The 23,462-nt window shown below is 45.2% G+C and overlaps 1 protein-coding gene across 2 annotated transcripts in view; it reads right to left on the reverse strand.

Moving 5' to 3' along the window:
- PARVB (parvin beta) overlaps positions 1 to 23,462 on the reverse strand; it is a 49,042-nt gene that overhangs the window by 22,638 nt on the left and 2,942 nt on the right. For both annotated transcript variants that reach the window (XM_050324790.1, XM_050324789.1), the window contains 2 exons: positions 7,337 to 7,426; positions 5,125 to 5,195 (listed from right to left, as the gene is read on the reverse strand). In XM_050324790.1, the coding sequence (XP_050180747.1) occupies positions 5,125 to 5,195; positions 7,337 to 7,426 (161 nt within the window). The remainder of the gene's footprint in view (positions 1 to 5,124; positions 5,196 to 7,336; positions 7,427 to 23,462) is intronic.

The following is a 23,462-nucleotide window of genomic DNA, read 5'->3' on the forward strand; positions in this document are numbered from 1 at the left end:
TCCAAACAGTTACAGGAAGAACAGCCTCTGTTTGATGCTGGCAGTAGCGCTTTCCTCCAACTTACTAGGTGGAAAATTAAATTGCTTTTGCAAAAATAATATAGTTCTGTGGGAAGAGACATAGTGATAATTCCTACTAATTCCTTGGTTCTCTAGGAGAAGAGCACTGCCATTCACACACATGACAAATCCATTAACTAGAGCCACCTAAAACAATGAGCTTCTTTTACAAATGCTGAAGTTTTTAATTTGCTTCATATAAAACGGAGGACTCTCTAAATTCATTTTCTGATTAGACACCATATTTTTGCCTCTTCTTGGCAGTCACGATCACTTAGAAAATCTGGGGGTTTAATATACAAAAAAGTGCAAAAAAACCACCAAAATAAGCAAAACGTAGACAGTCTTGCACTGGAAAACACCCATCTTGGGAATCCTGTATTTGAATACATTGGTCACCAGGATACTTAAATAATTCAGCCTGGCTACTGATGTTCATTCAGTCTACAAACCTCAAGGAAGCTTTTCTAGGCACAGAAAAACTGTGTCCACAAAGAAGTTTACAGTCCCAACATGAAATACTAACACCATTATCTTCAGTACTTCCAAAACATGCTGAAAACGTGCAGGGACGAAAGTCAGCTCTAAAAATAGCAAGTAACAGCATGTAAGTGGCAAATTTTAGCTGGCAGATGTGGCAGCAATTAATCAATCCATGGATCAGCATCAGTGCCCATGTGTGTAAATCACTTTGGCCCTCTAAAAATCTCAGTAATTAAAATGACTCCTCCAAAGAGCTTTCTTTGCAAATAAAGGTTTTCTGGTAAGTTATTCACTATCCAATATCAGCAAAGGAAATGCAAGAAGATGCAGCCTAAATAAAAGAGGTGGCAGAGCTCTGCTCTGCAGGTGGGGAACCACGACCACATTAGCAGAGAAAACTCCCATCACTTATTCCTCTGTTTTTCAATCTTTTCCAAGGAATAGAAGGACATTCCTGGTAAATGAAGAGGCTGGAATTCAAGAAGTCCTCAAAAGCCTTGTTAAAGGAAGACTCAGGATGCTGAACTACTTGAAACCACTAATTAACATTTTATTTTGTCTGTTTTGTGCTAAATGGTACTGAAGTCAGAATCTAGAAAATGTCAAGGAATCAAAAATAAAAGAATAAAAGCCTGGAAGTACCTTCTAATGTGGGACCCAACATCCCATATCCAAAAGGGCAGGTACCCTTTGGACAGAGGGTGTTAAAAAAAGGGAAATACTTACACTACGTGCTAATTAAATGTTTCACAAAAATTTAGCATTGAAAACTAAAAAGTACATACAAGCAAAAAAAAAAGTACACGAAAGAGATACAAATTAAACAAGGTCTAGCCATAGTTATTTTATTCTTTTACTATTTTAGCACCTGAATGTATAAAAGATATCCCAAAGAACATTCTAACTTCTTTAGTACACAGAGTACAACTCCAGCTTCACTACAAAAAATTTTCAATTTATATTTAAGGGAAAAAATTCCTTAGGAAGCACAGTTTTCATCTGGGCACATATGAAACCCTTCCAAAAGGACAGTGGCATCATTTTGGTTTTCTCTCCACCTCAGCTAATCTCAAAAAGGCATAAAATTAGCCATGGAGAAAGGTGGTATCTTCTAGGAATATTTTACCACACGTGGGAATGTTTACTCATTTCAGGCAGTATCTGAAACCAGAGCAGCAGTGTTTGGACCTGTATGAAGTTCAGATGAGGCTTTAGAGTCAAAAGTTGGAGCAGTATCAGCCAACCTCACAGAAGTTTCTGCAGGGAGGGAAAACATCTTGCAACTGTGACTTGCTGCCTTTTGTCAGGGCACTTTCAGACAGGACCCAATTCTTGCAAGCTGCTGCTCTAGAATTCTGTGTTCAATCAGCAGAAGCTCTTTTTAAAATATTTTTCCTATGTAAACACTGAAAATGAGAACCCCCTAGGAAACCTGCCACTTTTGTGAAATGTTAAAGTATCTCTTCAAAGCCTGTGACTCAAATCCTACAGTTTGTTAATCCCATATAATTATGTTTAGGATGGCAACCAGCAATGAAGCTTTTGAAACTTTGACTCTTCAGTTGTATCTGAACCAGGAGGTTCAGATTCGCTCCACCTTTATACACAATGCACAAACACACACACAGAAACACACAACAAGGAAAGCACACATAGATTAGCAACTTTTTTTTTTTTTAAAGTATTCAAAAGAGAGCTAGAAGAAACCCCAAGAACTCTTTACAATTAGTGACATGGACCAGCCAGAGGAACTTGATAAATTAATGGAAACTGAATTTTAATTGGATTCACAATAATATATAGAATAAAACCCAGACTCTGAAGTATAAAAGAAGAAACAATATATCAGAGGACATCTCTGATCACAAAACAGCCCAGACTTAAAATTCAAATGCTTACTTTAAGTCAGCTGTGCATTTGGCAAATACTGGGCAATGAGGACATGAAGTCACACATTTCAGACACTAGAAACAGAGTATTTTGTGAATAAAATATTAATACCTACCTATATATATAGGTATAAATATTTTATTTATATAAATATAAAAATATTTTTATATATTATATATACACAGACATATACATATATAAATACATATAAATACGTATATATATATATATATATATAAAAATAAAACCAACAACTCATGCCTTTCCCTGATCTGTGTTTTCACCTTTAGGTCTGTTCAGCCATGTACCAAACTTTGACTACACACAGAGCAAAGGGAGTGAGGAAGAAAAGGCTGCTGGCCACAGAGGGCACTTAGTTGAACACTGTGTCCTGTTTTAGAATATTGGCCATGATGGTAACAAACAACACTCCCAGGTATAATATTTTTCATATGTGCAAGAAGACTTAAAGCAGGTATTTTTGCATGCTCAACTAAGCAGCCTTCAGCAAAGGGGATTCACTGTATATTTGCTTTAATAAGAGTGAGGAATGAGGCTTTTTGTTGTGTTTTTCTCCTGCTGCTCTCTCCATGTTACCACACTGCTACTCAGTCTGTGTCTCTGTCAAAATCACTTCCAAAAAAACATCCACAGAGCACGTAATTCCTATGGCGTGAGGTTAGCAGGAATTAAAACAACATTTGGTGGAGACAAAGGGATGCTAAAGCAGCACCAGTAGCAGATATCTCTGCTGCTTCCTCGCTCTGAGATCCTCCCACCCAACTGCACGTGACTGCCAGGACAGACACTCAGAGGCAGTGATGGCAAACCACTGGCACCTCTGAAAAGGGATTGCTGGTGCTGAAAGGGATTTGGGCTGGCACCAACGAAACCGAGCCACGCTGGCAAATTTCAGAAGGCATGAGGGCTCTGTTGCTGCTATTGAACACATTCCTCTCTGAGGGGAAAAGACAGAGACAGAGCCACTTTGAACTGTAAAAACATCCATCTATTCGAGTTCTCACTCCTCTCCAGTCCGTGGAGATCATTCATTCTGAGCTCTGTGGGGCAGGCAGCCTTTTCTGCTGCCTCTGCACAGCAAATTACTTCCTTGGGGCTCTTGGAAAAGGCCACTAGCCACAGAAGAACAGAAAACAAGGAATAAATTGCTCATTTTTTCACATTATCCAAACTCTGTAGCGTAAAATAAGTTCTGCCAGCATAATTCAAACCTCTCCCTGCCTTAGAGATTCCCACCAGCCCAGTGTGAATTCACACCAACACAGCTGAATCCCTGAAAAAACTCTTAACTGCTGAGAGGTATGCAGATAATTAGCAATTACCTAAATTACACAGGCTCTCTACAGGACACATCTCTCCTTTGAGGATGATCCCAAGGAAACAATCTCCAGTTCCACTGCCTCTCTCTTTGTGCAAGTGCAAACTGGCCTGGTGACCCAGAGCCTGGCTCTGCAACGTGCTGTAAGAACTCAGACACGTTCTCAAGGGCTGCTCTAGCCACGGATTTCCCTGCTCCTGAAGCTTTTCAGGCTTTTAATCTGAAAAATATAACCTTGCTGGACTATGACACCCAGGGAGGACTCACCAACTCGTATTAAAAATAGGAAAATTCCTCATTTGAAAGCAGCTGTGATCTCAGTGTCAATTCTCCTGCATCACAGAGTGCATCTGGCTGCTTCACTGCAAGGACTCCTGTTCAGCTGTGTTACTCAAGATAATTATCACTGCTCCACTTGCAAAGAAACCACATTACACGTGGAAAGAGTGATGCAAGACCACTGCACCTTTTGAGAGAATTAATGGATTTAGGTGCTCACAAAGAAAGAATGTGCAAATTCACTTCATTTAAAACCACAATGTGTTCCAGGTGAATTAGAATAACCACAAAACTTGAGCACAGCTCCTTGCTAAACTCGGTTTGATGTGGTTTTGTAACCCTAAAGATGTTATTGCAGTGGTAAGAAGAGATCACTGGGCTTGTTTTAAAGATGAGCAGTTTGCTGAGGAATTCTGTGAACCACATGTGTGCAGTCAGGGTGCACAAGGATTCCAGAGGGGAATATGCCACAGCTCAACCCCCTCTTTGGAAAACAGAATACACTACCCCAAATTTTCAGACCAGCCCAGGTACAGCTGTGTTGTTGCTTTTAGCAAAAGTAATTTTTATAATTATTTTAAAACAATAAAGAGAAAGTGTAGCGGGAAATAAACTGAGGAAACAACACAGGGCAAGAGGAATTTCAGTTCCAACTTCGCTATGACACAAGAGGCCTCCTCACTGTCCCCTAAGTGCTGACTGCAGTCCTGCTCTTTCTCCTCCTGAAATCTCACTAATGCTCTCCAAACCCACTTTCATGAGCAGAAGGTTTATTTGCACAGACTGCAGGTGGATGCAAACCAAGCCTTGATCCTCACTGTGACAATCACAGGGATATAGATGGGCAATGGAGCTTTACTGCAGAGCCACCACGAGCACTCTGAGATGTTTGTGTCTCTCTCACTTGTTGCTTTCAGCCTTACCTGGTTGATGACCTTCACCTCAGTTGTCACAGATACACTGCAGTCTCCAGCTGCTATTTACTGTGGTTCTGATTTTAAAAGTTTTTAACTGCAAACACCTGCAGCTCACTTGTTAAAGGCTTGAAGGAGGACAAAACATTGATTTCCTACCTTGATCAGCTCTTTGAACTTGGGGTCTTCCTTGGAGTTGGGATCAATCATGGTGCGTTCCTCATTCTCCTCTGTCCAAGTAAAATGGGAAACCTCAGTGAGATCAACTCCAAACACACAGTGCAGAAACACTGCAACAACTCCCACTGTCAGCTGATGGGCAAGTGACAGTGCCCCGTCATCATCTTAGCAAGGGAGTGTCTGGTGATCAGTGTCAGGCAATTTTAGGGACACACAGAAAGATAACACAGCCCTACTTCCCTAAAGTAAGACTGTTTCTCCTGCTCTGTGCAGAATGCTTCAGGAAAATCACCGTCCTCACTCCAAAAAGTGCAGTCAGCTACTTTTCTCCTTCTCCTAGATTTGGATTTCACTTCTGCTTGAAAACACCTGTCCCAAATGACATCATCTGGAAGAACACAGTGAGTTTATGGCACTACAAGCAGTGCAGTTGGGGTGAGGGTTTATGCCTCCATTCTCTGGTTCCCCGAAACTTGGCCACACATGGCTCTGAGTGCAGGAACTCCTTCACCTTTGGAGGATTAAAATTACCCCACTTTTTATCAGTACTTGTGCATGGGGGAAGAACATAAAATAAGATTTTGCAGGTCTAAAGTCTTCTATTTCTTCTGCTGCTGAGATGAAGATATGTGACAAGTGCTCTCCAGCGGCCAGAAGGACAAGTGTAAGAGGCATGGACACAAAGAGTAATTTTTAGAAGGGCTGAAATGTTGGTAACAAAATCCACTTGAGCTCAGTAAGGCTAAAAATCAAACCTTTGGCAGAATTACCTTCACAACAGCACATGTGAGAGACCCCCAGGAAACCTGCCACTTTTGTGAAATGTTAAAGCATCTTTTCAAAGCCTGTGACTCAATTCCTACAGGTGGTCAATCCTAATTATGTTTAGGATGGCAACCAGCAGTGAAGCTTTTGAAACTTTTATTCTTCATGGACATGTTTTTATGGTACTGCAGATACAGATAGCACCATTTAGGACACAGCTGGAGCAAGTCTCTTATTTTAAATTCTGGTGCTTGCTTTTAAGTTGCTGGTGTCTCCCTGAGCCCTTCATTTTAGCTCCCTGAGCAGCCAGGTGGGAGCTGTGATCCAGGTTAGAGCTGCTCCTTTCAGTGGCACTGAACAGGAACACAAGGGTGGGTGGCAGTGGCACAGCCTCCCTGGGGAGATCCACATCTCTTCAGCTAAATTATTATTTATGGACCCCATGGATTTATCTTCAACTGAATGTAGACAGGCCATAGGATGTCCTATTTTCCTATTGATTTCTCAGTTCCTTCTACCATGACAACAAAGGAGGGTGTTGGTATCACCGCTGGTCAAGCCATTGGCACACTTGACATCTTGACCGTGACCAGCCTAAAGTGAATTCCTATGGCAGTGCCAGACTTTCCTGCTGTCACATGGGAAACATGACATTCCAGACTGACTACACCATCTAACTGGTTACCCTGGACTTCACCCACACATTTGGGTTCAGTATTTTCCAGGGCCCCTAACTGTTACTAAAAAAACAGGACCTTGCTATCTGAACATTGAAAAATTTTCATAAACCTATGAAAGACTCTTTTGCTGCTTTTTTACCCCCTGCTCCTTTACTTCCCCATTACTGCCTAGGATGAGTCAGGCATTCTATCACAAGGAAGTGACACCCACCACACACCCAAAATACTGTTAACCCTGAACAGTGTTTGACCCATAATGCTACATGATTCACCACAGAACTCAGGCTGACTTCACTGCTGATCATGTCTTTGCATGACAGGCCTTCAAGGAGCGGTCCTGCATCTTCTAAAGTCACACACAGCTCTAGTGGCATCCAGAAGAAATCACTGGAGACACCCCTGACAGACACACACACACACACACAGAGCAGTCAACACTTTGCCCACGACTCAGAAGAAAAGTACTTTGCCTTTCCTATGACTCTCCTAACCAGAAAATCCAAATGACCAACACTGTTCTGGCTTTAATTTAATTATTTGTCTCCATGACAGCTTGCTCCAACTAATTCTGTAGATCAAGAGACACATGGCCAGGGGAGACAAGAGTTTTACTCCAAGTTCTAAATACTTTTTGCTGCTAAAATATGCTGTTGCTCTTGTGGGAACTCAGAGAGGTGGGATGGGGATGGACACAGGACAGAGTCCATAAACTACCTTAGTCAAGGAATGCAGCATGAAAACTTTACCTAATAATGTATCTTCTGGGTGGATGTCCACGATGCTTGGGTTCATTGGTGCATTGATAGCATTTTTACCTTCTTCTTGGAGGTCACTCACTGAAACAGAGGGAAAAAAACAGAGAGAGAGTGTAATAAATGTGAAGTTGGTGGATATGTAGGGTTTGGAGTATTTACAGTAAGAGAAAACATCTGGTAGATCCATTTCAAAACAGAACCACAGTTTACGGCATGAAGAACTGCAGCCACAGTGGAAAATAAAATCAAAGGAACATCCTTTTATAGCCTCCCATTAAACAGAGCTACCACACAACAGGCTGGAAACTTCTTGCAAGAAACCCAACCCTGTGGTGAGAACAACCCCAGGGTCCTTGTTTCATCACCAGGGAAGGGGCCCTCTTAAAGCCTCAGAGACTCCCAGGAAGACCTACCAAAATCAAGGTGAAAATGTATATAATTCCAGCAGTTCCACGGGATAAAAACAGATGGACCACGGACCTGGGAAGCACAAATCTGAAACTTTTTATTTCAAGCTTTTGTCCTAAACCTGCAACTCTCATTTGGGAAGCTCAGTAAAGTACTCTTCACAAATAAAATGGCTATTAAAATACTTCCCTACATCCTGACACATGGAAGGAAACAAACTTGAGGACAAGAACTGAATAGTTCTTTAGTACCTTCACAGAGCTTGACAGTAAGAGATGCTGGAACACTTTTACACTCTCCAAGGCACATCTCCCCCTAAATCCAGACAACATTTATTATAAGCCAAGACACTGAAACAGATGCACGTGAAACAGGAGATACGAAGACAGTTCTGTGTTAGGACAGGCTAAAATCATTTGTGGCAGCATTTGTGGTACTGCAGTCTCCTTTGGGAGGGGCCAAGTCCCACAGTCTTTTCAGGGAAAAGCAAGGGCTTCCAAATACATAAGGTTTGCTAGACAAACTTTTTTCAGGAAAACAAAACAAAGGGGCCAGTTAACCAATAGTGACAGTATCCCAGCAAGCTCTTCCTTCCAAATCAAACCACAGGCATGCAGTCTGCAAAGGTACAAAATCCTGCAGCAGGACTTGCTTTTTTCTTGGAAAACAGAGAGATTCTACTGTGACAGAAGAGGACAGGGAAGAACACACTGCAATGCCCACCCCTCCTCTCACAGAGAACCGAAACAAGTGCTTAAAACAAGTTACCACTTTTCTTAATTGCAGTGCCAAAGAGACTGCTTAATTCTGCTTTGCAGCATGACACCGAGCATCACTAAAATACTCAGTTATGAAATTCTGTCCTCATGTTCTGCAAGCAAACAAACACCAGCCTGACATTTTGAGAGCTGATGGTTTATGAACCGTGGTTCATGAGGGCAAGGGGGCTGCCAGCCCTTTGTGCTGTACCTTCTGCAATGAGACCAACTGCAAATAGAATATCTGCAGGCTATTTAACCTCCTGGTTGAAGATGTTACTAAATAAATTCATAATTACCCCTTTTCTGCACTCATTCTCATTTTCTTGAAAAACTCTACAACCAAAAACAGTCAGGGAGCAAAGAAGCCTCATGCAACAGATGAAACCAGCTCTAACAGCCTTACCCAGCACACCCAACTAGAGCTTTCTCACCCCAGCAGCTCCTACATCGTGATGCCAACAGGGACACAGTCACCACGAGGCACGAGACAATTCATGTGGAAACCGAACATAACGTGTAACATGTTTAAAACCCTGCTAGGACTATAAATGCCCAGGCTTATTTTGGAAGTACCAGCCTTGTTTCTAGATAGACTCTCTTTTCTTTATTACAGCAGGGCTGTCATTCTGGGAATGCCAAGTGTTCGGTAAGTTCAGGGCACCACCGTTCCCAACGCTGTGAAAGAGCACAAGAGAGCTGCTAAGCTCCTCTGGGCAGTGGATATGTGTCCTCAGTGTATGCTAGATGAACAAAATGATGCACTCATTTCAAGCCAGAATACTTTTGATAATGCAGCTAAACTAGTTTTGTTCGCAGAAGTTCAATTGAGGTGATACACTTGCTCTTTTATTTTTTCATATAGAAATTCTCCCTACTCAGGTTTCTAACAAATATTTCTTGCTTCTGAGCAATTTACTGAACAGAAAGAAAAGATTAATGCAAATTTGTGTATTAAGCCCCCCATCCCTCAGGATAAGCCATGTGTAACCCCCATGGTTGCCTTCAGATCTGGGGAGGCTGGGCCAGATCCCATAGGACCAAAACATCCTTTCCTGTTGCTGCTGGCAAAGCACAGCTCTTTTCAGCAGAAAAAAACCTCCCCAAACCTGCTGCCCAGGGAGAGCTGCTTGCACAGAGACTCCACAGACAGCTCATGGAGAGACTCCTGCCACAAAGGGAACCTTCCTACCTCCTTTTCTACGCCTCTTGCACAGCAGTCCGGCCATCCCGGCAGCACAGGCAGGTCACGGGAAGCACACGGGATGTCTGGACACTGATGGAATGGCAGCAACTGGATAACAGGGGCTGCCACCTCCAGAGTGCCAAACCTCTGCTAATTTGGGCATGGTGACACAGGAGGAGGCACTGAGAGAGGCTCCCAGCTGCTGGGAGGAAGGGGGGCCAGCAGGCAGGACACGGCACTTGGCCGTGGACTGCCAGCCAGGAATCCTCCCCTGTCCCACTGATAGCCAAGCACCTGCCTTGGCTCTTAAGCAGGCACCTCAAAGACGGTGTTTTCTCTGCAAGGAGCTCCCCAAGAAAGTAATTTCCACCCTCTGGGGTTGGGTTTCCTACAGCTTGCCCCAGGAACACGCAGGTTCACAGAGCAACACCAGTACACAGAGAAGCAACTGTTCTCAGGGCTGTGAACTTGCCAGGGTATTCCCAATCTGTAGCACTCCAGAACTCTTTCACACTGCACTGGAACAAATGTTGAGGGCTTTTTCCCTGCTCACTCCCCCCCAGTATTCACTTATCACTGCTGAGCAAAGGAACAGAAGCAGGAAAAGGAAACTGAGCCACAACGCTGGAAAAAAACCCCAGAGAAGCCCACAAATGAGCCAGGGGAGGCAGCTAAAATAATAGCCAGGACAGAGCAACAGGTTCATTTCTGAGAAGACCCTGATCAGTATTTTAATGCAAATTTACAACAAAGAATGGCTTTCAGCCCCTGCTTTCACCAACCCAAAGCTACTTTGAAAGATTATGGGCTTTATTCAACTGGCAAAAGCCTCCTCGACTTTGGACTGGCAACAGTGGCTCTGCTGTGAGGTTCATCCATGCAAGAGGGCGTTTGACTGGTAGAACAGAGCTTGCACAACAGGTTTTAGTCAGGGCAGGTCCCACATGAGCTATTACTGCTCCTTGCCCACACTCCACCTGCCCACTCACAGGGCTCCTTCTTTTCCCCTTCCCCTCCCCACAGGGAACATCTTCCCCCGTTCTGTCAGCACAGTCCCTTGCTGTCTAACTGAGATGGGTGTGAAACACTCTTCTCTAAAGCCTGATCATTCCATCTCACAGACCTGCCAGAGGAAACCTGCAGCAAAGGGAAGCAGGAAGGGAAAGGAAATGGAGTAGAGGCTGAAATAGCATCACTTAGTTGAGGATGGTCTCCAGCATCTGCTGCCCCGAGTGGGCTTGTTTGCTCCTGCTGGCAATGCCAGGGCAGAGATGCCCCTCAGACGTGCCAGCAGAACCAAAAGGAGCAGCCCCAGCATCCAGGGAATGCCCTCCTGCCTGTGACAAGGGTTTGCCCTCACCCTGACCCACAACACAGGCTCTACGAAATGGTCACAGCATTAAGGTAAAACTTGCTGACGATCTAAATGACTGAGCTGGGAACTTACACAGGACAAGTCAAGTGTAACGACAGGCACAGAAAGATGATGTCTTGGAAAGGTAGCTGGCAGAATTAGCTATGATTTCTCCAAGGTGTCTGCAGACCCTCCCTCCCTTCTGGCTGGAGATCTCCTCTCTGAGCAGATCCTCAATCACCAGGCAGCACCAGCCCTCTGAACCATTTCAGCACCCCATCAGCCAGCACCACCAAAATCCAAATGTAACAAAGGGACGGGCAAGTGGCCAAGGCTTTCAGCAAAAACCCTACATTCTCCACTAGAGATTTAAATTCACATGTAAAAGGTCACTTCTCTACCGGCCCCCCCCAGGAAAGCAGCAAGGGTTCCTGGCAGCCCTCAGATGTTCTGACAATCTCCTGGCAGTGTCAGCAGTCAACATGGTTTAGTCACGCTGGAAGCTGTGCTGGCCTTTCAAACAAATTAACAGAATGAGCAGCTCACATACACACAGGGCTACATCTGTGAGCCAGGCAGGCTGTCTCAGAGCATGGGACTGCACATAAACTGCACACAACAGAGGGAATTAGCTGAACAAAGTTGGAAATGCCACCAGAGCTGTCAAGGACTTCCCCCAAGTCAGGAAACGGCCTTTAAAGTCAGCAGGAGTGCTATAAAAAGAAAAGACGTCCCTGCTTTCTCCTTTTTAAAAGAAAGCAAGCTGATATCAACAGTTTGATCCTTTCTACCTTCACTATTAATAATCTTAGTGTAATTTTAAAAGATATCAACAACGGCAGCGTTCACTTAGGTCTCTGACATCTGCCTTGTTATTAAAAAACCAACCTCAAGCCTCTGTGTCTCACAAAAACAGATGGTAAATGCTACTTAATTTTAGATCTGGTTATTTCTGACTGCAAGGCTGGATCCCACCCCACAGAAAGCAGCAGCTGTTGTGACACTGATCATGAGTTTCTGAACACGGTGCTCTCCTTCTCATCCAACCAGCGCTGAGCTTTTATACAATGCACTCCCATCTCATGATTAAACCTGAATTTTGGGAGCTATCAGACTGCTTTGTTACCCTTGGCTCCACTACAGATGATTTGCTCAAGTAAGTTTGTCACCCTCCTTGGTGGAGCAGCACAGATGGGAAACGTGCCCTGGCCACGCAACTCGCCCTGCACGGGAAGCTCTGTTCCTGCCCCCAAAGTCCCACTGCTTCCCAAGTTTCCTTGCTATTCCCAGAGACAAAACCGTGACTAGTTGCACTTTTCCAGACAGTGACTCACCTGCCTACAGCTCATATCCTAAGAGTTCAGCTAATTGTTCCCAAAATAGAAAGCCCCTACTCCAGACCCTTCCTACCCCCTTCAGACCAGTGACACGGCCCTCCTTCAGTCAGGAGAGATGTGGACACAGCACAAATCCCCCTCATGAAGCAGACAGATCTTGCATAAAATACCAGGTAACAGCTGGAGCTCCCACTTCCCACGGGAAGTGTCAGACCAGACCAACAGGTCCTTGGTGAGTGAAGACCCTGCAGTGGTTCTTAACCTGCTCCTGTGTTTGCCTGCCACAGACCAACACACCCAGAATTTCCATCTGACAGCTAAAACTCCTTCAGGAAAAGTCATCTTCAAAACCCAATGCCTTCCAGGAACACTTAACAAACGGAAGTTTGACAAAAACTGGTATTTTTAAAGAAAAAACCCGCCCTGAATAAGCTGCTACACTGAGATTCTTGTCTAGAGACAAACCACAGACACACAACTCACCAGTGTGCTCCTGCATTACTGCTCACATGTACAAAGGGCTCTGAGAGCTTTTGATAGAGACTGTAGGAGAAACACAAAGCCTCCATTAATTATAACAGAGAATTAATAATCCCAGGCAGATCAAAGGCAAAGACTTGACCAAATCCACATAAAGGCACTGTATCAAGGGACTGCAATCAAAGCAGAACTGTGGTAATAAAGGAAATTATTTATATGCCTCAGTAGACAGACAAGGCACTCACAATGGTACCTAAAGAAATGGAAATACCTGAAAAAAGGGAGAAGTAGAACAAAAGGTAACTTTTAGGAAAGGGCTGTAATACAGAGAGCTATGGAACTAAAGCTAAAAGTCAAACTTGGGATTCATCATTTTGCTGTAAGCCCCTGTTTCTCATTTCTTTCATTATTGCCTCAGGCCACAGCTGTTCATCAGGCAGGGAGGGATCCACACTATCAGCAAAGGGACACTCCAGACTTCACCTCAGTCCCCACCTGCCACTCACTCCCTTCCTTTTGCTGGCACTGGTGGTTGCAGAAGCCACATTATGGCACAGAATGGGGGAGACAGTGTGCCTGAAAACTAAAAATAACCAGATAAGAAAGGAAAAAATAAAAAAGTTAATTTTCACTGTGTAGACAGACAGAAACACTAATGCTGAAGAGGAAAAAAACAAAAACAAAGAAAAAAAACAACAAAGCCCAACCAACCAAACAAACAAAAACCAACCAGCAGAAATAACTGTGGACAAGAATGGTATTTTAAAGTATTTATACAGATACACCTAAAAAGTGAGAGATGGATAGACAGTAGGGTATCTGTCCCTTACACAGCTCTCCCAAGCACTAACAACACACATCACAACTCTACAGCTCCTACACTCCAGGACTTGAGCTGGGCATACCTCTGGCACTTGCTTTGTCCTGAATTTGTAAACAGATTGCTTCAACCCTGTAGGTTTTTGACTGGGAAAAGCCAGGCAAGAAGTGCAGCTTGAGAGAGAGAACCCTGAAAGCAACGAGGGAAAGCTGCACTTCTCCCTGTGCACCCAAGTTCTGCTTAAAAATGGAGAAAATACACTTTCTCAGCCTCCCCCTCTTACAATTCCCTCCCAAGATGCCAAGCAAGGGTCATTTCCTCCCACAACACAATGGTGGAGGGTCATGTTCTCCCAAACACACCACATGAGCACCAGGACAACTTCCAACTGAAAGAAGGATGTGGAGTCAAACCTGACATGTGAGAACAGAGGGAAAGCAGAAATCTGACAAGGACAGGACTGCAGGGGACTTCAAGCCTGAATCCACCCACTGCAGAAAACCTGCAAGGCATTTTAAATTCACTGCCATCAATTCTCCATGAAACACTGTATTCTATATGCAGTCCTTAGTACTCTCCAAGGCTTTTGTGTACTCCCACAGCCAAAGCTGATGGGCACGAGCAGGCAGGGAACGGCACATCCACGCCCAGGAGCTCAGTCTAAGACCCCAAATGAAGCACCAAACAAGGCCCCTTTAACCTTTAAAAGCCACTTCAGGAACCAGGATCAACTCACTGCTTAAGGCATCCATATCTAATGGGTGCAGTCCAAGCAAATCACCGAGGGAGAGACAGCAGGAGTCTCACTTCTGAAGGCAGTGAGGGCAGGAGAGCACGAGCAGTAACAGGAACTCTTCTCCAGCGGACAGTGCAGAGCCTGGCAGGCAAACTTCAGGCACATGGAAGAGGAGGCCACCAGCTATGACTTGCATTTCTAAGAAGGCAACTTTTCTGCTTGTGCAACGTGATTCCACAGGAAGAATAAGCAGCGATAAGGGGGTTCTGCAGACCACAAGAAGTGCACGTGCCCAGTCGCTGGAGTGGCCCAAATGTCACTCAGAAAGACAAGGAAAACCCTGAAAAACACTCACATACAGCAACTATTTGTGCATTGGAAGGTTTGCTGGTAAATACTGGTTTCTTGTTCAACCGAGCACAGGACCAGTGGAGGGACAGGCTGTGCTCCAGACTAGAAGCTTCAATCTAAACATACTGAACAGTTTTCAGTGGACCATACCCTCCAGTTGCTCAGGCAAGGAGTTTCCTCAGTGCTTTCCAGACATGTCATATGGGGAAAATTATTTTACTTGTTGCTTTGAGCCCCAGACGAGCCTGCCAAGACAAGCACTGCAGTGATAAGCACCACAGACCTGACAGTACAAGAAAGTCTGGAACTCGGAGCCCCCAGTCAGATAAAAGCCAGCCCATGAGGGGAAGGCACAGGGGCGACAGTGGCTGCCATAAAAGCATTTTGATGTTTAACTCTGCCAGGTTTGAGTAAGAATTAGACACCAAAGTGTCCTAATGGAGCTGCTGAAGACTATGGAGGACGAGTGGAGGCCAAGCCTCCAAATGCCATTCCAGTCCAGTCTCCCAAACACAGCCCTCAAGGGCCATCAAAGTGCAATTATGAAACACCAGCCAGCCACAAATCAAATCAAAACAAGTCCAAAGCACGAGCAAATGTTACATTTCACCAAGTATCAAAAAGACCTGCAGGTGTTATTATTCCCTTACTTAGTCAGCACCCCGAAGTTTTACAGGATTTGCAGTACTGGTTTTCTGTGGTCTCTTTTTAAGCCTTTGCAGTGGTAATACCAGGTCCTACGAGCTAGAAAAGGTGGGGTCTCAGTGGTGCTGGGCATTTCAAAGGCTTTCAAGCTCAATTACTGGTGAGTCCCAAAACAGCCTTCTAACTCCACAGCCTCTCCAACTCACCCTCACTAGAGAAGCAGCCAGAGCAGCAGCACAGTGGAATCCATGGAATCTCTCCTCACTGGAAGGTTAGACAGGAAAAAAAAGACAGGAAAAAATACTGTACTCTTACTAGTACCTCAAAGGACTGTGGTGAGAAGCACAGTCCCACTGCACAATGTTGCATTCCCAAGCCCATAAATCATTAAACCACAGACTTCAGGCTAAGAAATGTCCTTACTCCAGCCTTTGCAGGGTCTAAGATGCCAGGGAGCCACAGAAAGATCAGTGGGCAATTCAGTGTGGAAATCACCTCAGGGGGTCTCCAGTTGAACCTCCTCCTCAAAGCTGGGTCAGCTCTGAGATCAGACCGAGTAACTCAGGGTTTTATCGCATCACATCTTAAAACCTCTAAGAATGGACGCTGCACCAACTCCCCAGGCATCCTGTCCCACTGCTTCACAGTCCCTAGCATGAAAAATCCCCCCCTTTGCCCAGACTGAACCTTATTTGTTTCAGTTTAGAGCTGCTTTCTCTCCCCCCTGCCTGGTAAATGTTGGTACCTGTGCACTGTTTGTTAACACGCAAATGACAGGAACTGAGGGGTCAGAAATAAACAGCTGGAAAAGCAGCGTAAAACAAACACCTTTAATATCAGTCATGCCCAGGTCTAGCAGAGCTCCCTAGCCTTCTAAATCCTCTTACTACTGATACCAGCAGAGCAACACCCACCATAGTTTAGGTTCCTAAACTGATACAAAGCAAAGTGAGACTGAGAGTCCAAGGAGATGGTTTAAACTTGGCCCCTCATGGTGTTAATGCAGCTACAGCTGCACTGCTGCACTACAAGGGGGTGTTTTCAAGACAGGAGTCTCTTCAGGTACATTTTAAGCAATTAAGAGGGAGTTTCTTATTCCTAACCTGTGTGAGCAGAGGAAAAGCAAGCATCCACTTCGTCAGGAATGGAAAGGACCTACCAAGGTCCAGCTTGAAGCTGGACTATTGCTGCATTACATGAAATGAGTCATGATTGCTTCTTCCCTTCTACATGCAAAAAAATAAAACCACATCAGTCTGTGTGGCAGACAGCATCAGATCTGCCACATAGCCATCTGGTTTGCTTCTGGCACAGCAGAGCATGACAATTAAAATCCAGTTTCCCAATGCCAGGGCTCCATTGCACATGCTTATTTGATTAGGTGACTTAATTACCTATCCTCCCAGTTGCAGAGAATGATGAGGGGAGTAACAGGAAGAGCCAGTAGATCAATACCTGGTTCTGAGTCTGGTGTCACGAGCAGAATTTTGGATTTTTTTTGATCATGGGTCAGTTTACATGACACATATGGGGTGCCCCTGTCTCAAAGGGGGAAAAGCATCCTTGCACAGGAGTTAGCAAAGATCCCTGAAAGAGAGAGGGATAAGAGGAAGGAAGGAGGGGTGGTGAGGTTGCCCTGTATGTGAGGGAGTGTTTGGATTGTGCAGAGCTTCATGATGGTGACAAAGTTTATGGGCAGGGTTCAGGGGGAAGGCCAACAAGGCGGATATCCTGGTGGGAGTCTGTTTTAGACCACCCAGCCGGGATGAAGAGGCAGATGAAATGCTCCATAAGCCTCTAGGAAACGTCTCACAACCACTGGCCCTTTGCTCTCGTGGGGCACTTCAACTCACCAGATGTCTGCTGGAAACACAACAGAGAGGAGGCAGTCCAGGAGGTTCCTGGGATGTGTGGAAGAAAACCAGTGAGGGAGCCAAGTGGGGAAGGTGCCAAGTTGGACTTGCTGTTTGCGAAAACAGCGAGTTGGAAGCAGGGCAGGCACCTCAGGAGCACTGCCAAGGATGCCATGAGCAGGGAGAAAATCAGAAGGGCCAAGGCCCAGTGGGAATTTCATCTGGCTGCTGCCACGCAGGTAAATAATAAATGCTTCTGTAAGTGCGTCAGCAACAAAAGGAGGGCTGAGGAAAATCTGCACCCTCTACGAGATGTGATGAAACACAGTGAAAAAGGCTGAGGAAAAGGATGAAGTACTTAAAGCCTTCTTTGCCTCTTTAGTCTTTAGTAGAATATGAACACTGCAGATTTGGTCTGCCAGGGATCTTGACTCTCCACTTAGAATAATGGAACCTTTCAGGTTTGAAAAGACCTCTAAAATCATCGAGTCCAACCATTAACCCAGCACTGCCAAGTCCATCACTAAAGACTGAGGTTAAAGAAGGCATTTCTTGCAGCCTGCCTAATTTTCCAGTGGAACCAATTCCCTGTAACAACACTGGGAGCCATGCAGAGGGAAGAAGGCAAACAGTAATCCCGAGGTACAGTTTTATAACCCTATTCCTGAGGGAGAATGTTAAGCAGCAAATGCATGGATGTCCTGGTACTTTCTCCTATTCTATCATTTCTGAAGAAAATCCAGTCAGTTTTGCAAAGCCTCCAAATCCATCTGCTGGACTAGGAAAGCCAGAGAGCAAACAACACTATTCTATTTTAACATGACAGAAGTGTCTGCATCTGTTTAATAGCACACACACACACACATCTGCCAAACAGACCTAGTGGGACAACACTTTCTGAGGATTACACATTTTTCTATTTAGAGACAGTAAAAAAGACACCATGCCTCCACACAGACATCTCCTCAGCCAGTTCTCAGTGTCCTTCCTCACTCCAAATAAAATGTGCATGAAACCATCTCAGCTAATTAAAAGTTAGCAATAAGGCCATATGGCAGCTATAATGGAAAATGCACTATTTCTTTTTTTTCAGTGGATTTCATTATGGTTCAACCACGCAATTAAAGAAGTACTATAGAAGGAACTGGAATTCCAGGAGCCAGAACAACTTGCTGGTTTTATAACCAAAACGCAGCATACATTGAAAAGAAATTTTCTAAGAGCTTTATCCGTTTGCCAGACAGGTCTGGGGGATTGTAAAGAAACCCTTTTTTGACTTGGAGAGGCAAAACTCAATTCCCAGTTCGCTCACCACTAGCAAAGCCAAAAGCAGAATCCCATCCCATGGCCTCCCCTCTCAGCCTAAGGGCTCTGGAGAGGGGTCTGCAGAGAGTGCATGGAAACAAATCTCGTGCAGAGGGTTTATAATTAGAACTCCATTGTGACAATGCACGTTCCTCCACGAGGAAGTGACAAGAGATTGAAGGGCCCAAAGTGCACGGAGCCACTGCTCTCAGCCAGCACGAGCTGCCAGGTGTGTGCTTGTTCTCTCCACATCTGGTTCTCAGAAGCCAGACTTGACCGGATTCCAAGTACAAAACACGTGTCAGCCATAGTTACCTTCCCAGCTAAACCAGAGATGCACAACAGAAGCCACCAGTTTTGGGCTGCAGCTTTCTGTTTGGCCAACAGAACAGTACAAATTTGGAAATCTGTACCTGGGCAGAGCACGCCTCACCCTGGAGAGATCACTTGGCCCATCAGCTGTGCAACACAGAGGCTCCTGTTCCCACCCCCCTCCATGCTCTGCCCACCCCCAAAGACAAATGGGGGTTGCTGCTGCTCACACAGAACTGCTGGTTTTGACCTCCCTCTCCTGTGCTGGTGGGGATGGAAGGCACCATCTGCCTGTCTTGCAGCAGAGGTCCCAAGATCCAGAGCCAGGAACTCCTCCTGAAAGCAGCCTGGAAGAACCCTTTGAAAAGCAGTGCTCTGCCACTCATCACAGTGCCTCTCCTTCCCTTCTTCCACTTCCCTCCTCTCACCACACTTCCCTCAGCCCAGGGCAGAGGTGCCAGTGCATCCTGTGACAACCACCAGAGGCAGGTGCACCACAGCCACCACAGAATCATAGAACATCTTGAGTCGAAAGGGACCCACAAACATCATCCAAGTCCAACTCCGGTCCTGCCCAGGACACCCCAACAATCCCACCCTTTCCCTGAGAGTGCTGTCCAAACACTCTTGGAGCTCTGGCAGCCTTGGGGCTGTGCCCACTGCCCTGGGGAGCCTGTTCAGTGCCCAACCACCCTCTAGGGGAAGAACCTTTCCTGAGATCCAACCTGGATGACCTTCCAGTGGTTGGCTTCTGCAACAAAATACCCAGATCCTGTTAGCTCATAGAACCTGGAGGTGTGCTGAAGTCATGACTGCTCTGATGAGTAGAGGTCAGCACAAGGAGAAGCCTTTGGGAAAACAAGCCTGCCTTGCTGCCTTCCAGGTCTCCTGAAATGACTGAGAGGAGCTTGAGGGCTGAAAGAAAGAACAAGACCCCAGGGTTGAAAAGGTACACACAGAGCCTCCTGCACTGCCAACAGCAGCAAGGGGGACAAGAATCACAGACAGATGATGTTGTAGGTGAGGTAGGAAACTCTGCCTTGTGCTGGGTTTGCCTCAGACCACATAGCCCTGGATCCCTCAGCAGCAAGTTGTTCTGACATGCTTTTTGAAATGGGAAGGGCTTGCCAGCTAATCTCCCAAATCTGTTAACATCAAAGAACAATCCAAAGCTCAAAACTCCACCAGATGAGCTGGCCTGCAACAGCTCCTGAAGTACATAAAAAGGCATTTAGCACTGCTATACATAACTATACCCAATCTTCTGTATCTCTGTGTTGCCAAAGTGCAAACCAGCAGGATGCATTTATTTATATTAATAAAGTGATCTAAATATCACAACTCTTAGAAGCATGTTAATCAGTGTGATTCATGTATTAATGACAATGCACTGCAGAACACAGCCTGATCTCCCTGAACAGATCCATCAGTGAGATCAAGAATCCCTCCTTCATGAGGGAAGGAGAAAAGAGAAAAGGACTGGAAACCTGGTTTTGGAAAACTGGAATTGTTGATAACCACCTCACTAGGTTTTATGATGAAACATAACTGTTCTTCCAGCAAATCTTATTTTAATGATTGCAACTCTGGAAATAAAACGACTTTCGAATGTCTGTTTTTCTTAAATGAAAGCAGGTCACTTTCTTCAATGTCCTGCTGAAGAGCTGTGAAGCTATTTTATGGGTCTTGCTGCATCCTGTCTGGAGCAAAACCTCCAGCTGTAACTCAAAACTCTCCTGTCTCACCAGGGGACTGTGCCTAAAGCTGTGCTGGCTGAGCCATCCCAGCCTGGCTGCAGCTACAGGAGGAAAACAGACGTGGGGGTCTATTATTTTGTTAAAATGATCATTCCTGTGCATGTGAAGTCCCTTTCACTTGAGACACAGACACAAACCATATTCCCAGGACAGCTTTTGCCAGAACAGAACCCAACAGAGTCAGAACCCAAGCTGGCACTGCTCTAGCAAGACTGAAACCAGACCTGGTCAGAGGCACCTGAGCCCTTCAGGAGAAACAGCAATTAGGCTACAGAGTTCCAACTGGTAATTTAGGTCTGTTTAAACTGGTGGTAGAAAGGATAATAAGTTGAACTTGAAATATGAATCTGCATATGTTTGCACAGACTTTCTATGGATAAATACACATATCTGGGACTGCATGTAGCTTCAATGTAATTAATGCAAATTCCTTTCTTAAAGGGCAAGTAATTCTGCTTAACCAGCACCCACCTCATCTTCTGGTTGGGTATTTCAGCAGCAGTAGCACATCACAACGCATAAACACACCTCCTCAGTCAAGCATCCTCTCAGACTGCAGCAGATGTACTTGTGTGGACCAGGACCACAGAATCAACACGACACACTTTGCATTTGTCTCTCCGTCTGGCTAAGGATTCACCGCCACATACCACAAGTATGGAAAGTAAATTAAGAAGGGGGTGAGCACTGACACCAGTCTATTAAAAGGAAGAGCCTTACAAATACACTGAGTGTCAGGTCAGGAGACAGTGAGAAGCAACCAGCTGAAGCTTACTTCGGGTTGCACCTCAAGGGTCTGCGAGAGACAGGTTTGTCATGAAGTCCCCTCCAGTTTAATCCTGCTGTTGATCTCATTCCCCATGTTCCTTCCCTCCAGAAAGCCAAAGTGACTCAGGCAGTACAAGCAGTCCCACCTGAGCAATCTGGAGGTGGGTTTTAGCACCTGTAGAGATGTGGGAAACAGGCAGATTATGCAGCACCTTTGCCTAAGGCACCAGAGACAACTCAGGAGATATAGGGATTCCTTCCCTGGCTTTGTCAACAGTTGCCAGATGACCTTGAACAAATCACTTCCTCACCATCCCCCTTTTCCCCCTGCAAAATAGAGGCAGCACCTGCCACCTTCCTCTGGGAGGACAACCTGGTGAAACACACACCTACCAAGCCATTTACCAAGCTGGCTGTGCCCAAAGGCAACTGCAACAGTGACCTTTGTGCAGCCACATCTCACTGTTACACTGACCCATACACCCCAAGAACAGCTCTGTAACCTCCCCGATATTGGCAAAACCTTCCCATTATTCAGCTGCTGTTGCAACAATCCTGCCCTCTGTAGCACTGTCATCTCTCTCTCCCTTGTTCCACTCTCCTATTGATTTCATCAGGCACAAGTAAATGGCTCTTCCCTGGAGCAGTTTCCTCACCCCTGTGCCCACCCTCAATCATGTTACTGGGACACAACACAAAGCAACTGAGTCTGTTGTACTTCACTGACTCCTCCATGGAGGCTATATATATATATATATATACACATATATACACACAAATATATATACACACACATACACATATATATACACACAAATATATACATACACACATACACAAATACAATAACAGAAAGCTTATTTAGCCCAACACCTGCTGCCCAGATCTTTCACACAGAAAAACAAAGCTTTTTAAGTAGGCTGGCACCGAAGCTGCAAACCCTCTCCTCTATTTCAGCACAACAGCATCGCTCTGACCGACAGGAAAGGGCAGATTTTTTCAATTTCCTTTTGCAGATGAAGATGAAACACAGCACCGTCTTTCAAAAGGTCTGAGAAGAAGCTAAGGGATCATCCAGCTTACAAACTGTATCCTGCTGTAGGCCCTGCCAGCACCCCTATATTTTCCTACGGTTTCTAAAGCAGATTTTGGAGAACAGGTGGCACATCTTGAAAGCCCAAGATCATAGAATCACAGAATGGTTTGGGTTGGAAGGGAACTTAAAGATCATCTTGTTCCAACACCTCTGCCATGGGCCAGGACACCTTCCACTGTCCCAGGTTGCTCAGAGCCCCATCCAACCTGGCCTGGGACACTTACAGGGATGGGGTAGCCACAGCTTCTCTGGGCAACCTGTGCCAGGGCCTCCCCATCCTCACAGAGAAGAATTTCTTCCTAATACCTACTGTAAACCTCAGATACACCGAGACAGAGCCATATCACAGAAACATCAGGCAAACTTAGATTTTTGCAGATTTCCACACAACCTAAAAGGGGGAGAAGGAAAAACCAAGTGGTCACAGAGCACTGGAATTGACACATCCTGCTTTTCTAAGGATGTTGTGTCATGACTGATTGCAAGGTTAAGAACACAAATCTCCATGCAGTGCTCTCCCTTGGCCTTTCTCTGGCCAAATCTCTCCCTTGGGGGCTCTCCAGTAGCATGGAAGGGTTGAGCTCATCTCCCAGTTTTCCTGCTGCAGGATCCACTAAGATGTTTCTACACTCACTGGTGACCCATTTTGACACAACCTGCAGCCATGAATGACCACCAAGACTTTTCTCCCAGGGGCATTTTTAGCCAAACTATGGGTTAAAAGTTATTCCTGGGAAGGAAGAGGAAGGGAGGAGCCAAACAGACAGTGAGATCACTCACTCCCACTTCCATAGGAAACCAGGGTAAAAACAGCCTTCCCAGGAGCGACGGGGGGCTGCTCTTTCTGTTGAGTCAGGGCTGCCTAAAAAGTCTGTTCAGCCATAAAAATTCAGAAACACAAGATTAAGGTGTGATAGTGTAAAGCTGAGGATTGAGGTAGAAATTCAAAGT

This window comes from Myiozetetes cayanensis, unplaced genomic scaffold, assembly GCF_022539395.1.
Source record: "Myiozetetes cayanensis isolate MyiCay16 unplaced genomic scaffold, myiCay2020 scf3, whole genome shotgun sequence".
In the NCBI taxonomy this organism is placed as follows: Eukaryota; Metazoa; Chordata; class Aves; order Passeriformes; family Tyrannidae; genus Myiozetetes; species Myiozetetes cayanensis.